Genomic DNA, 15,664 nt, shown 5'->3' on the forward strand with positions numbered 1-15,664 from the left:
TGAAAGTATGCGCCGCCGCCGTATGCGCTGGCTCCGTCTCTCCTCCACTGTAGCCACGTGCGCGCGACTATGACCGACCCTCGAGCCTAACCTCGCGTTTTTCTGGTTTTGTTCAGGAAATGACTTTTCAGTTCAGCAACGCAATTATACTCCATTTAATATCAATTGTATGAGCCCTAAACTCTTGTATGAATGTGCCTATTCGCGAATTACGATCTCAGCACGTCTGTTTACATAGCTTTTATACAATTGGATGTATATGCTGCTCTCTCACACGGCACATAACGCAAGTTGAGCAAGCTGTGCCAATAATATTTTCTTCTTTTCACACTTCTTGCAGTTTTTGTTTTTTACAAACTACAACAGCGCTTCAGGAAGCGACGAAGATGCCATGCCCCCTCCCTCCACCGGTACCCACAAACACGGCGCAGACAACTAACGGCTGCCCTGAATATCGTTTGTCAGACAGGGTCACAAGACGCTACCCGCTCAATGTGCACACAATTTAAGGTGCAAGGAGTCGTCGATTTGGGGTCACTACTGCCAGATCTACACTCGATGGTCACATGCAACACCTTAAGCTTGTGAATGCGCTCGCTGTAACTGCCGAAATTGCAGACCCGAGCCCCTCGTACCCGCGCTAGACCTACTCGTGGAGGAACGGGCTGGCAGTTCGGCGCGACTGATATTTCTGGCCAAGGTTATTGCTGATTGCTGAGTGCAGCTGCTTACTGAGCTGCAGAAAAGCGCAGCTGTTCACGCCGTTCACTCCTCAGGTTTCAAGTACTCGCTCGGCCCCCGATCCGACCAAAGCATACCCGACGACCATCCGCTGATAAGTTCCGTCGACGTCGCGTGGTCCAAAAGTTCACATTACGCCATAGCCGACCGTTGTTTGTGCTGGCGTCGTCGCCGGTATATTGAGACAAATCAGTGCGTCAATAATGTAAGGAAACTAACAGTGAAGCGCACTTACTATGACGGTGCTATAACTATGCCGAAGAAAACATACCTGACTCTATATCGTGTATGTGGTGTAACATGCTCATTAAGCATTTCTGCATGACGGATGACTACTGTGTCAGCCGTCCACGAAAGAAAAAGAGACGTCGCCTTTGATATTGCAGCCTGCATTGCAGACGACGCCCCCCCCCCCCCCCCCCCCCCGTCTATTCTCTTGCGACGTAACACGAGAATTTCATTATGGTGGTCGCTCGGTGGGAGGAGATTCCCTATTCTGATTTCTATCGCGTTCTCCGTAATATACGCCGCGCGGCAGGCTCTAAAACTTTGAGAGTAGAATCAGAGACTTGTGTATTATTCAAAGACGTATTAGAAAGCAATACATCGAGCGACCCTGTCATCGGCTCTTTAAGACATTTTATTCTATAGCGTCCCCATCGATGCATATGACAAGTGATTGATACGGAATACTCCGCAGTGTCAGAAGAGGTGCCGATACAGGTGAAGCCTTATCTTTGTATTGACACACTTCATGCTTTCATCACCACTGCCTAACATCTCGAGCAATCGCTTGTTTGAATCTCTTGCAGTGCTCTAGACGTCATCGTCTTCTTCAACTTCTGTGTGACGCTCTCGCGGTCCCCAGTAGTTAAGGCACTGAAAAACTAAAGCCGAGGGCGCGAATGGAATACCGGCCAAGGCGGCTGCTTTTCGGTGAAGGTGAAAAACAAGGTGCCCGTGTACTGAGCGTTGTCAGTGAATATTAAAGACACCTAGGTGGTGGATATTATCCGCAGCTCTCCATTATTGCGTCCATTAGGTCCTGAGTCTTTTTAGGACGCTAAATTTTGTAAACGAAACCAAGCCATCAGTTTCACTTCATGAGATGTTAGAAAGTAAATGCACGCAGGCAGGCGTGAGTCGATATTAAAGCACCTGGTCATTTTACAGACGACAAAGCAGACTTCTGAAGTGCAATATGGGTGTCATGCAGGAAGACAAAATGCTGTGGAAGATTAGAACCAAGGGCCTAGTTATTATTTTTGAAGTAAATATTATCAAATTATGTACGTCGTTAAAGATTAGCGGTGAGTACGGGCATGCTAGTTTTGCTTGACATGGAGTTGAAGAAGCTGCAAAGAGGCTCCTCGACAGCCATAGCTTTTTGTTTATTTTGGGGCTTTTGAGGAATGTTCTTTACTCAACCGCTGCCGACGTCTGCCGAGGGGTGTTCGCACCGTCGGCGCTGGCATCGTCGCAAGGAATAGTGTATGAAAAAAGTCTGCATAACATGTATTTTGAACACTTTAGAAGTTTTCCATTGATACAACATTACAAAAAAGGCCAATTTAGTGTTCGGAAATTTGGGGTCTGCGCTTCGGCACTAATAAAGTAGCTACAGTAGTCAACAAAAAAACAATATTTTGAAACTTTGCAAGAATCCAAAATATTTTAGAAATAAACGGCGATTTCATTTTGTCATAATATATGTTGATAAAGGTAAGCAATGTTTTTTTCCTCGAGAATAAGTTATCGTATTTTCGCTCGTTTCTTTATCTTTATGATTTCATGGATGATTTCGATCGTATACATTTTCATCCTTTTTTTACTGGTTTAAAATGGGTTCGTATTTTTTTGTTTACTGTTGTGTTAAACACATTATTTTAGAAACTTGTGATTATATGTGGTTTATCATCTATTGTGGTGTCCTTCTCACTCTTAACCACTTTTTGGATGCTAACGTGGAATCAATAGTCGCTTTCTATATCTACCTTGCTCAGCCAAGACTGTAATATTGAGAGATTTCGGAATGCTAAAGTGTTCTCTGGAAGACTTAGCATCTTTGTGCTCCCTTAAAGAAGAAAAAAGCAGGACATTTGACGTCACCAATAATTGATATAGAGAGAATTAAACTCCACGTTGTTTGATAAACGAAAATGGTAGTTATCGTTTCTACTAATGCGATAATTTTGTGAAAATAGTGTTACGAAATGGAAAAGATAACTTTATCTTGGGACTCCTTCGCGTATATTTGCTTAAAAAAGAGAAGATACAAATGAAGTATGCACTCATGGCTGAGGTAGTGTATGGCTTTCGCATAAAGCGGTGCCAAAAAATACCGGTCACCCCTTATTTCGCCAAAATCGACAATAACGTCACCCCACCATTAACAGTGCAGCATACAGCTTACCAATATTTGTGTACCGCGGAAAGCCTTGTTTGAAGCAGTTAAATGGTTGTCTGCCGGCAGAATTAAGAACTAGGCAAAAGAAGAAACTGAGCGATGAAATTCAGGAAACAAAATTATAATAGTTCTTACCTGCAAATCGTTTAAAGAAATCGAATTATACTGTGAGTGCACCTCTCATGTGTAAAGGGGCAGGTATGTTCGGCGAGATTATTAAAACGCTTCTGTTGCTCATTTCATGCCGTAATTTCAATGTCATGATTTTTTAGCGGTCCTTTTATTTTTTAATGACAAAGTTGGAAAACGAAGTTTCTTTTATTTTGACGATTTTACCTACCAGCCCTCTTAAACCACAAGTAATGCAGGCAACACGTGCTATAGACACAATTTATTCTTCTGTACTGTAAAATCACAAAGATAAACCCCATATTTCAGCCGCCAATAAAGCAAAGAAAAACAAAAACGTGAGGGACAAATTGTTTACATAAAGTAGACATTTCTCAGATCAAACGAAGAGATCATCTGAATAGTCTGGCGGTGTTCGGGAGCACGGCATACAATGATACAATGATACAATGAGCAATATAGTGTCTGAATAAATAGTCTCAACTGGTTATCTCTAAGACGTTTTTTTGCACAATAGAGCAATATTTTTATTCATGGAAACCTTCCTTGACCGCCACAACATTGTTTAAAAACCATCATGTTCATGGATCTGACCATCATCAAGACTCTTGCAGTATGGCTCGTAAAGTGTAACGTTCGGTCCACGGCAGTTGTCATTGTACACTGTCATGCATTCTTTGGAAATATCGTTATTCACAGACTCTTCAGTTTGTATAAGCTGACATCCTGCGCGGAAAAAAAATGCTTAAATTGCAGTACCCATGTAAGTTTTGGTGAAAGATAGAATTGAAATTTTGTTTAATTTTCGGTGCACCACCAAAAGACAAAAGCACATGGTAGTCTCAAGCCACAGCCGGGATGACAAACGTCACATTGACGAAAAGGTACTTGCTTATGAGCATAGGCTGCAAATATATTTTGAAGACCGTTTGTTTACATGGAGAAACAATTATTAATGCCAAAGCATTTCATGACTCGTGAATGGCGTCGTGATGAGAGCCTGTCATCAGTTCGTGCTGCCACAGCATGTTGTCAGTACGTGTCACAAAAGCGTGTCCTAAAAAAACGCACAGAAAAGAAAAAAAGTCTTTTACATGCCTGTAATCTAACCATCATCACTCCCTGCAAAGACCGAGTGCGCTAATCAATACTATACGCCGGCCTCTTGTATAAAGGTCGATGGAATGCTGATTGAAGGAATAACCAAATAAAACATTAAATGTATAATACCAAATGAAATAAATTAAAACTGAAATATATTTTATGCAAGAAAGAATAAACGGTGCTTTATTTGCTTCGCTACACGCTGCTAACCCGAACGTCCCTGATTGACACTTGGCGCTTTTTGGTGTGGACGAAATACGGAAACGCGTTTTGAGGTGTCGCTGCATGGGACTGAACACAGGTTGCTTAAATTTCGGAGTGACGTACACTTCTACTGCTTCGTTTATCTAAAAAACTGCCACTGCGACATCGTTTTCATAATCGTCTAATGCAGCATCGCTTTTGCGCGGTCGCGCAGAAGTGTATAAATTACAAGTGTTACGAACTGCAGAGTCGCGCTACTTCCTACCCAAGTGTATGAAAGAACCTTGCATATGAGATGACGTCTGCCGTTTTGGTCTTTGAAATTGTACGCACTGCCGGACTACAGAGCCGAATAAGTGAAAAATGTAGAATTAAGGACCGCCGGTGTGTTAGTTGTCTCAGGTGATCAATCATTCCAATTACGTCCCAGTCACAACTGTACAACTGGCCGACTTGTTTGGATATTTTACTCCTATTCAATTCGTGCCGCCTGCCTAGAGTTTCAGTGAATAACACGCAAGACAGTAGACGAATGCGTCATATGAGGAAAGAAAGAAGCATCCCCGCCTTTATGAAGCCGTCAAGCCGTTTCAAGTATACAAAAAAAAAACCTGCCCACCGACCATCGTTATCGACGCGCGATGTTTCCACCGGGGATCTGCGTGCACCCGCCGCGGTCGAGAGCAGACCAGTGCAACATAAGTGCAATGGGCGCGCACGCAACGCGGAGAGAGAAAGCGCGTGCAGCATCGCTTGCACGGTGAGTGAAGGTGCGGCGGCAGCGTCGTGCTTGACCAGCGCTTCTGAATTTCACCGCTTGGGGAGGTGCGCGCGCTGCAGTCGAGCAGGAAAACTTGAGTTTGGGCTCCCAATGAAGGTTGTCTTGTCTGTTAACTCTGACTCCGACCCTTGCTCTGTCTTGATCGGGCGACAGCTGGGCACCATACGGCCACCCTCTTCAGTCGCTACAGGCAGCTGAGTTCTGGCTCTTTGAGATCGGAACAGCTGCCTCATACACTCCAAGGGTGTTCCTGCCTCATAAACTCTAAGGGTGTATGTGAGACATGTGAGAAGGATTGCTAGACAAGGTGGTGGAGGCCCAAGAGAAGCCTGACGTAGTCACGAGTTTGAAGTGATGTCAGGAAAACACGGTGTTGTGACCATGCATGGTCCGCGCTTGCGCGCACTTTGTGCGCCTGTGGGCATGGTATTGATATGTGCTGTTTGTGCAAGGGCTCTAAGTGAGCGTGTTCACATGAATCTTTTTGTGTGAGCATGCTTTGCTTTGTCGTGACCCTACAATTGCCAAGTTGGCCCTGTCAAGAAACGTCGCCCTGTGAGAAATAGCGGAAAGTGCTTTTGTTCAACTGTTCACCCTTCCCGTCGAGAGGCGCTATTGTCAAGTGAGGAATGCCTATTGTCCAAAGGACACGATCGGAGTGACACGTCCGCAGACGTACAGGAGAAGAAAGGAGCATGAGAATTACGGCCATTAGAGGATTTCCCGGAAATGCAGGAAAGAGTTGCAATTGCCGGAAAGGGACAATGCTGGGAGCAGTATTCGTGGCGCGCACGTACACTTGGGCTTCTGAGAAGGAAATCCACTTGCCGGAACCAACATAGCGTTGCAGAAGAATCGAAATTTACCTCCTCGCCGTTGCCAAGCTCTACCCGACAAGTGACCACGCCCGACGAAACAATACTGGACCAGTCAGTGCATCAGACCATCAGTGCAGTGATGTGTTCGATTGGTTGCCGAGATCTGAGGGGTGTGCCCTAGAACTGATTGGTCAGCATCTTCAGAGAGGGGCTGGACATAGGAGATTTAAGGACGTTGCAGAGCACGAAATGACGCTCTGAGCCCTGGGTAAACTGCTCATCCAGACACTTCTCGCTATGAACTCTTAACGCTTGCCATCTTGCTGATATACCTTTTTTTCATGTAAATAAGTTTTCTCAAAGTGCCATTAAACCGGCTTGTATATATTTTACCAACTTCAAAGATTCAGTCCTTCATCAACCCGGAGTCTCTGCACGCTACCAAGTGAAGGCTGGGTCGACTTAGTCCCAGCGTCACGACAACGAACATAAACTGCAGCTTGCGCGACTGATTGTCGGCAGCCTACTTCAAGGGGAAAACCAGCGAAAAGAGTAGGCGTTAACACAAGGACGACGTTGGAACAGAAATGAATTTACTACATAGAAATGGTCAAACAGAGCAGGGCGCACACGTGCGTCAGCACCAACGCCGCAATTCCTTGTTAATGCCTACTCTTTTCACTAGTTTTCACCTTCAACTATGCACCAACTGGCCCAACAAGCTATGCTTCTTGAATTCTGCAGCCTACGTTTTATTATGTTGTAGGGGCTGTTACATCTTTGGCTTAGAAACGGGAATATCATAAATTATATATAGTGAAATTACGGCATTGTAGATACAGCGGCCTTTTAACGTTATATTTGTTACGTGTATACGGTAGCCCAAACAAAGTGAAACTAACAAAGGAAGGATTAGTATTGTTACGTGATGACAAGCAAGAAGACGGCACAACATGGTCACAGGATGAACGATGATTCAATGCCTGGCCTAGCGCGAGGGCTCCTCTCGTGCCACTGCCGATCTTCTTCTTCGCAATACTTCCCGGAGCCACCTAGCGATCGTCCCAATCGTTTCGTGGAAGTCGATTGTGACGTGATGGTGTAGATATTCAGAAAAAGACAGAAGAGAATGATGCGCTTGTCACCACGATGACGATAAACACGATGATGTTTGGCTGATCCGCCTCTCTTGGAGCTGTTCAACCATCCGTTACCAGAGTCCATGGGACTGATGGCTCGAGGTCGCGACGAGCGGATGGGCGGGGGTTGCATGTATATGTCCGGTTCCTTTGGGTCCTTAGGATCCTTCGTCTCGGGTCTGGTTGGTCTGTTTTGTCTCCTTGTCTTCAGATCCGGCTGGGGGCTGGGCGGTGGTAGTTGGTCGGGTCTGGCCAGGAAGGGCTGGGGCGAGCTATTCGGCGATGTCTCAAGGCCCTCGGTCTATGGTCCCGGCTTACAGATGGCGTCGATGCTCCAAGGCTAGGATGGGGATGACATACGCCGCACCTTCAACCAAAATGTTACGTGGTGAGAAGCAAAGAGACGGCACAACAGGGTGACAGGATGAATGATGATTTAGTGTTTGGCCTAGCGCGAGGGCTCCTCTCGCGCCACTGCCTATCTTCTTATTCGCAAAAGTATACACGTGAGCGAATACAACCTAAAATAGGCCTGTGACGCGCCTAACGAGGCAAGTGCATATATGAAACGTGTAAACCGAGAGTCCCCTAATACCACTTAGCCGCACATGTCAAGCGGCTTTCGCTCACATTGCAATAGCCTGGCTTTACTTTTGAGTTCTTGTACTTCACTTTTTTGTGGCTTTGTGAGCATGGCAGGTCTATGCAATTAATTTTTTAAAGTTCACGTCAAACTAGATCATATTCCCTAGTAGAATTTTTCGTTAGCTGAATAGTGATTCATGAATGCGATGTAAAGGGGTGCCCACGCTAGGTGTAATTCACCCTATGAAAAGTATCTGACCTAGATGGGTGGCGTCGCATCTTAGAAAATAACCCCTTTCCAGCATCCCTCCCCAGAGGCCTTGCCTGCAGGCTAACTCCTTTGCTGCCTGCAACAGTAACTGTGCGTTTTAGACGGCCCTTGTAAATTAGGAGCTAAGAGCTGCTCCGGCTTGCGCTCTATTTTGTATGAACCGTTGTTATTACGTGAAAAATTATTAATGCGAAATCATTACTTCGCTATGTTCACATATTTCTGTCCGCAGACCGCGTCCGCAAAATCGTGTCTGCAGCAGTTGTGAATAATTGAGAAGTGGTAGAGATTAATTGGTGGGGTCAATTTATAGAAGGTCACGTAATGTTGTGTCCGAAAATAATTATACCTATAATTTATTAGGTAAAAATTAGAGGCAAAATGTAAAAGTGAAGGCTAAAATGATCTAATTAGCCAATGGCTTGGCGCCACAATTGAATGTATTAAATACTAAAGTAGTTATATAAATCAGTCAGTTAAGATAACGTCAAGGATGGGATGTCACGCCACCTGAAGTCGAGTCAAAAAAGGCATAGGAAGGGATTGGCGCGCAATTTGAAAGCACCGAAGATTAAAATGGGTAAACAAGCTAATTAATCTGACCTCAAAGAAGTGACGTCACGCCACGGAAAGTAGAGCCGAAAAACGGCATAGGAGAGATTGGCACCCAACTTGAAAGTACCAAAGACTAAAATGGGTAAACAAGAAGTGAATTATTGTGACGTAGAGGATGTGATGTCACGCAACCGGAACTAGAGCCGAAAAAGGGCATAGGAAGGGATTGGCGTGTAATTGAAAGTACCAAAGACTCAAATTTGTGAAGAAGTGAATTAATCAACTAGAATCAACCAGAAGCAACCAACAGCAGGCTACGTGCTTTCGCATTACTGTAATGCAGATTCTGCAATGCTCTTTATTATTTTTTTTTTAATAAGAGAGGATTTGATGAATGTTGACCCCTAAGCTCTTCTATCCGCATAAGGGCGAGAACCATATATTTGCTATAATATGGTTTGCAGTTAAGAAGAGATGAAAGTGGGAAGCATATAATTATCTTTGAGGAAAAAGTATGGTAAGGAGCAATTTTAGTACGGCGTGGATCGATATAAAGCGTGCTTTCTATTAATGGTCGCCTCATTTGTGGCTCACTGGCGTAGCTACGCCTTCCATGGCAATTGGGACTGGTGTAATTCAGCGGAATAACTTGTCAAGTGACCGAATGGTGGGTAATGAAATGTGTGGCCCGTCGTCTGCCTTATTTGTGCTGAGAGACAACCCGCTCGTCGTTTCAATGTCGTAGCGGTGAATATCTCATTTGACAGACGATATGGTGTTGGCGCGACCGAAATTTCTTATTGGTCGAGCCCAAGCTTTAGGAGAGATTATTGTGAATAACGTTGCGTTTTCAAGCGAGTAAACTGGCTGCACAATCCCTGAGTTTCGAGTTAGACTCGCTAGTCTTACGCCCCCAAGGCATGTTCGGATAAAAATCAGTGCGGGATGGCAACAGGCACATCGATATTTACAACAGTGCAAGTCACGCAAAATTTTTCATAATATCACTTGGTGCTGGACGTAGATGCGGCGCGTATTAAATTGAGAAATTTGCCTCATTCTGGTTTAAACCACTTCCATTGATCAGTTTGGTGAATTGGAGACCCAGCGTTTAAGAAACGTGAGCCGTTTCGGAGGAAATTTATTTCGGGATGCATTTACATTAGACAGAATAATTTACTACAGTCATTAATAAAAATTGAGATCCACATATATTTAGCCTTCGTCTTTGGTGCCTTAATCCAAAGGGGCACAAGTGCTTATATTTTGGACGGCTACGGAGGGTGCACATTCAGGAGAGTTCGCAGCTACTAAGGGTGGCAGTAGAGGGAAGGAAATAAGTGGCCTGATTGTTTCTCCGCTTGAGAAAGTTTCCCCGTACAGCACATACTGTTCTTTCCAATTCATCTCAGACTTGATTTTCCCTCCATGCCGGCCAATGCCCAAATGCAGTAAAGCGTGGAATTACCTGCAAGGCTGTGACAAGCACGAGCACCGCTACAGCTCTGCCAAGCTATGTTCAATGTACACTTTCTAAGGCTGGAATACGAGGAAAAGCTGGCAGCGAAAAGCACTCAGGATATTGATTGTGAATATTATTGAAAATACCTAGAAAAGCATACAGGCATCCTGTTACTTGAATGTCGCACACAATTTGGCCAGCAATTAGGGCGCTTGACCAATGATCCTCAAAAGGTGGGCCAGATGTGAGCTTCGTCAAAAGCGGGGTGTGTTAAAACTTTTATACAAAATCAAGCAGTTATCGTCATCCTTTCTCTTGTGTTGTGTTATGTTTAAAGCACTGATTTTCTACCGTCACTTTAGCTGGAAGTTTACATCAGCATAAATATTATTGTCTTTTGTTGTCTATAGATAACCCAGGGCATCATGCGCCAAAAGCAAGGTAACACGCACTTTATTGTCGTTACGCACGCAGTCGCCTTTACGCTCTCTTTCTACTGTTTTAAAATCAGAAAACTGAGTGAGCGAAGACGTGCTAAAGTGTTCGCTTGTGAAGAATATTTAAAGAATCGGAGGAAAAATGAAATAGCACCGCCAGGACCTGTTGACTTGTACCAAATGGACTGATACTTTCCTCTTCAGCATGAAATTGTGCAATCAGGTAATTATACGGTGAAATAATACGCATGGGATGAGTTCGTTTCCTGTTGATGTCGGACGCGGTTGGCATTAGTACGTGCTGCTAGTCGTTAGGCACAATCTCTATTCGAATAGATGTTTTCGGTATGGGGCGCTGGGGCGGCACTTAAACTAATAAATTTGCAGAAGGAGCACTTAACCAAAAATTGAAGGGAGCATCGGCCAACGTTTGCTGAATTTGTTCTGCGGAGTTATTCCTAATTTTTTTTAATTGCATATGTGGGCATGTATGCATTTAGATGACAGCTCATGCTAATGAGTCAAAGCAGAAAGTACGTCGAGAAAGAGGTCATAGCTATTCAGTACGATCCAAGGTAACACAATAGCATTACTGCAATGTTACATATTCATTTGGCCGAAACAATATTTTGATGTTGTTAGTGTCCTTTTTTGTACTGTTTTAGCAGTGTTACATAAGATTGTTGGTATAATGATAATGTTAACATTTAAAATGTATGCACCAAAAATAACATTCTTGAAAGTGATATAAAGGGAGCGTTTGACAACGTCTCACACGCGGCAATTCTTCCCAACCTACAGGGCACCAATTGCGCAGAGCGAGTTTGTGGCTATGTTCATACATTCTTGACGAATTGTACGGCCCCCATAAGCCCGGGGGACCTCAAGACAAATAAATCTCTGGTAGTGGACAAAGGCACTCCGCAACGTTCTGTTATATTGCCATTTTGTTTATTATCACTATGATGAAACCCCCGAACGATCCCGATAAAATCAACGGTATACGACTTGCTCTATATCCCGATGATAAAACAATCTGGATTCGCGGCGGCTGTCCAGGGCAGCAGAAAGACGCATTTAAGGAAGCCATTGACTGCACGAACAACTACCTAAAAAATTGCGGACTCATCTGCGCACCAGAGAAATCTGTACTCCTGGTTCTTAAAGCCAGAACTCGAGGAAGACCACCAAAAGATGGCATTCCTGATCCGGAAATCTTTCCTGACGGAACCCCTATTCCTCAAGCCGACTCTCACCTCATTCTTGGCCTCAGCATCCCGAAAGATGGATCAGAGTCCGCAACACTCCCGAAACTTCTGGATGCTGTTACTCAAGTGGCGCACCTGGTTCACCGCGTGACCAGCAGAAGACACGATATGAAAGAATAAGATACCGTCCGCATCATCCAGGCTCTCATCATAAACCTCATAACACGTGGAATAGCATATTTAGATTTTTAGAAAGCAGAAGTGGAAAACTCAACGCTCTCATCCGTAAAGCCATCCAAATCGCCATCGGTATATCCAAACGTACCTCTACGCAACGCATCCTCCACCTCGGCCTTACAACACGTGGGAGGAGCTTGTCGAAGCCCATAAAGTAAACCAATTGGAACGCTTAAAACTAACAGAAGCTAGAGATGCAACCCTCAAGAAACTGGGATACAGAGAAGGCTTGAAACCAAAAAACACCAAGCAGCTCATCCCGGTCGGAATCTGCTGAATCATCACCGTAGCCCCCATCCCGTGAAATATGCATCCTAAAACAACAATTACCAGCGCCAGGCAAAAGGTCGGGCACTGAGCAAAGCGCACGGAAAAAAGAAATCGGAAACGAGATACCCTGATGGAGCATAATACCCGGGAAGAAAATCCCAATCCATTAGCGTCATGGATTCCATATTTACAGAAAAGACCTCTGCCACTATTTCAACATATGACGCTGACGGAGCCGAAGAGGCCGCAATAGCCTTAGCAATCGCGACGAGCAAAGAACGTGTCATCATTCTCACTGATTCACAGTCTGCATGAAAAAACCACCAAAAGGGAAGCATTTCCAGCATAGCACATCCTCCGTCGCACCATAGCTCACCACCTCCCAGACACCTACACCATATTGACTCCAGGACACACCCTTTTAGAAGGAAACGAGGCAGCCAACGCTTCAGCCCCAGGATATGTTAAACGGGCACCACGTCCAGAGGGATTTCGGAGAACACAGGATGCACCCAAGAAATATGCTAACATCCTCCAGCTATAAAGAATTCACAGAAGAAAATATTTCCCACCGCACAAGAATATAACCAGAGAAGAAGCAGTCACCCTCCGAAAAATCCAAACCAACAGCCACGTCCACGGCACCTTACTACACAGAATCTCATCCACCACCTACAAATATGAATGCTTTAGTTACGTACCAAATATCCTACAATATATAATGTGAGGATGCAAGAGGCCAAATGGTACTATAACCACCATGGGCGTAACCGAAGAACAGTGGAAGACTGAGCTGTCAAGAACCAGCCTGGATGATCAGCGTAGTCTGGTCAACCTGACTATAGACGTGGATCGGATCCACGGTTTCCAGGACTGAGGAGGCTGCCCACCTAGGGCTGAATATATCATGTCTGTTCTGAATAAATGTTTGTCTCTCTCTCATGGAACAAAAAGTTGAACGTACTGGGACTCAGTGCTAGAAACATAATAGGTATCCTGTTGTATATTTCTGAATTAAACATTATTTAACATGTAGGAGATTATATTAGAACATTTCTTTGAAACAAAAACTGTTCAGAATGCAACATAAAGATTACATAACATCAAAATATAATTAAAAAGTCTACATTAGTATAATATTTTTTGGATGTCCTAATAAATGTTTTCTTCTCGTGTCACACCAAGGCTAGGCAACATTTAGGCTGCTTACATAACACTTCTATAACTATATTCTAATGCTTGGTGCCACCTGGAAGCTATGTATGAACATTGGTCACAAAATAAAAACATATTTTAGTTGCTTTACAGAAGAGACAATTGCATTCTAAACATAGGGAGGCCTACCTTGGTTCCCGTTGCTTAATGTTTCATTCAGGGTGAAGCACGTTTTCTGAGCGTTGATATAAAGAAGCTGCCTCAGCTTTTCAGGGTAGCCTGCAAAGTTAGAAAAACAAAAAGAGTTTTTTATGAAAGAGCATACAATTTTCAAATTGCCGTATATCAAAAGTGTGATATGCGCATTTTAGATTTACTTCCTGTAACAGAAAAAAGTATAAAATCAGACTTGAACTCATATTCCTATAAACGTTTATGAGTTGAAGCCAGGATGATTTTTTATTTTGCTGGGTGAAGAAGATTAGAAATCCTATGGAAATCAAGTGGCCGCACCTGCCCACTTTATTAGGGGAGTTTAGAAAGAGGCCCTTATATTGTAAAAGAAATAGCCTGGCTGAAGCTTATGCTTACCAAATGTAATATACAGCTAACAACAAAAAATTCATATCTTGGTAAACCCAAAACTTAGAGATTCGTGGTTTTCGGTAGACTTTAGTACCTTTCAAAATAGGTAGCGATTTAGGCTCATTGTTTGGCATTTCGTATTTTTTCTGCATAATCTTATAAGCCGGACGTTTAATATTTATAGGGCAGAGTGAAAACAGTTAACCATTGGCCCTTGTACAAAAAGAATTTTTTTTTTCGCATAATTTCTGCAATCACTTCAGTTTCAAATTTGAGACAAGTAATAGCGACAATAGAGGACTTGACACAGGCATGAATCTGTTGGCGACTTTCCTTTCCTACATTTTTTTCGCTCAGCTTTAGTGTGATCTCTACGGAAGACATTTCTTTAATCTTTCTCAAAGATGATACATGATAGATATGTGGCATATCATGGCAACTTACCCGACATGAATTTGTATTGTGCAGCGTTTGGCGCTTGGTTTTGATTATTGTCAGTTGACAATGTTTTCACGGGTGTTTCGAAGCCCATTCTGAGTATGAAGGGAACAATGAATCGAACTTAGGGTGAATACATACACTGAAAGCAGCCGCTATTGTTTCGTTTTTTTAAGAATTCGGTAACCTGAGCAAAGAACAAAAATATGAGCATATTCAGATTTAAAAATACGAATTCAGGTTTTAGGGTATTTATAAACAGTACGTTCATCTCCACAAACCAATGACAGAAATGTTGAAAAATGAACAAAGAACGGCATTTACTATTCCTAAATATCATTTTTAAATGTAATTTCTATGTTACATTTACATTTTGTGACATTTCGTATTGCTGGACTAACGGGGTAAATCATTACATTATTTGCCTCAAAGATAATTGTAATTTTATTTTTTTCACTACAGCTTATCAAACAGGAATACCTTACATTGTGAAGTACAGAAAATAAAGCAAAAGAGCTTTATTATATCCAATCAAATCAGGTTAATGTTACAAACGTGCGCAGGAGACACTTTATGCTCTGGAAGCGAACGGTAAAAAAAGGCCCAGGCCAAAGGATGCCCTATACATGGAAAAATGTATACGTTGATTCCGTGAAATATTATTTTGTTGCTTTATTGATACACAATTCAGCTTGTTAATATATGGTAGGTAGGGTTTTGATACTAATCAATGAGGTTATTTCGGACTGAGGAAAGCAGTTTATAATCTGAAGCCTCCCAAGCTCTCATTGGCCTTGTATGTCACTTTGTGACCTAGGGCTTTATGGCACCTTGCAAGTACCTCGCTGGTGACCTATTATTTTTATCCTAATTTCAACTCTTTATTTACATAATTTCAAATCTAGAGAACACGATGTAACTCCTAAATATCTCTAATAAGTGACCGATGGAACTGCTGAGTGGCAACTTGCACAACTAGTGCTTTTTTCTGCGAGATAGAAGATCAACGCGTTGGCTGATACCGGGACTCATGCAGTGCCACACGAAGCGCCTTCAATGCTGCGGGACACATCGGTATATGGTCAGCATACAATATTAATTGGGCGATGTGTATAAAACGGAGAAGCGCAGCATTACA

The 15,664-nt window shown here is 43.2% G+C and overlaps 1 protein-coding gene across 1 annotated transcript in view; it reads right to left on the minus strand.

Annotated features, from left to right (window-relative positions):
• Positions 1–3,767: 3,767 nt before the first annotated feature.
• LOC146173777 (uncharacterized) overlaps positions 3,768–15,664 on the minus strand; it is a 67,719-nt gene continuing 55,822 nt past the window's right edge. The window contains exons 4-6 of the mRNA XM_084584663.1: positions 14,533–14,621; positions 13,693–13,782; positions 3,768–4,003 (exon numbers count right to left, since the gene is read on the minus strand). Of these exons, the coding sequence (XP_084440789.1) occupies positions 3,843–4,003; positions 13,693–13,782; positions 14,533–14,621 (340 nt within the window). The 3' untranslated portion in view covers positions 3,768–3,842. The remainder of the gene's footprint in view (positions 4,004–13,692; positions 13,783–14,532; positions 14,622–15,664) is intronic.

Source organism: Amblyomma maculatum, chromosome 11 (assembly GCF_055883805.1).
Source record: "Amblyomma maculatum isolate TAMU_Amacu chromosome 11, ASM5588380v1, whole genome shotgun sequence".
NCBI classification, from domain to species: Eukaryota; Metazoa; Arthropoda; class Arachnida; order Ixodida; family Ixodidae; genus Amblyomma; species Amblyomma maculatum.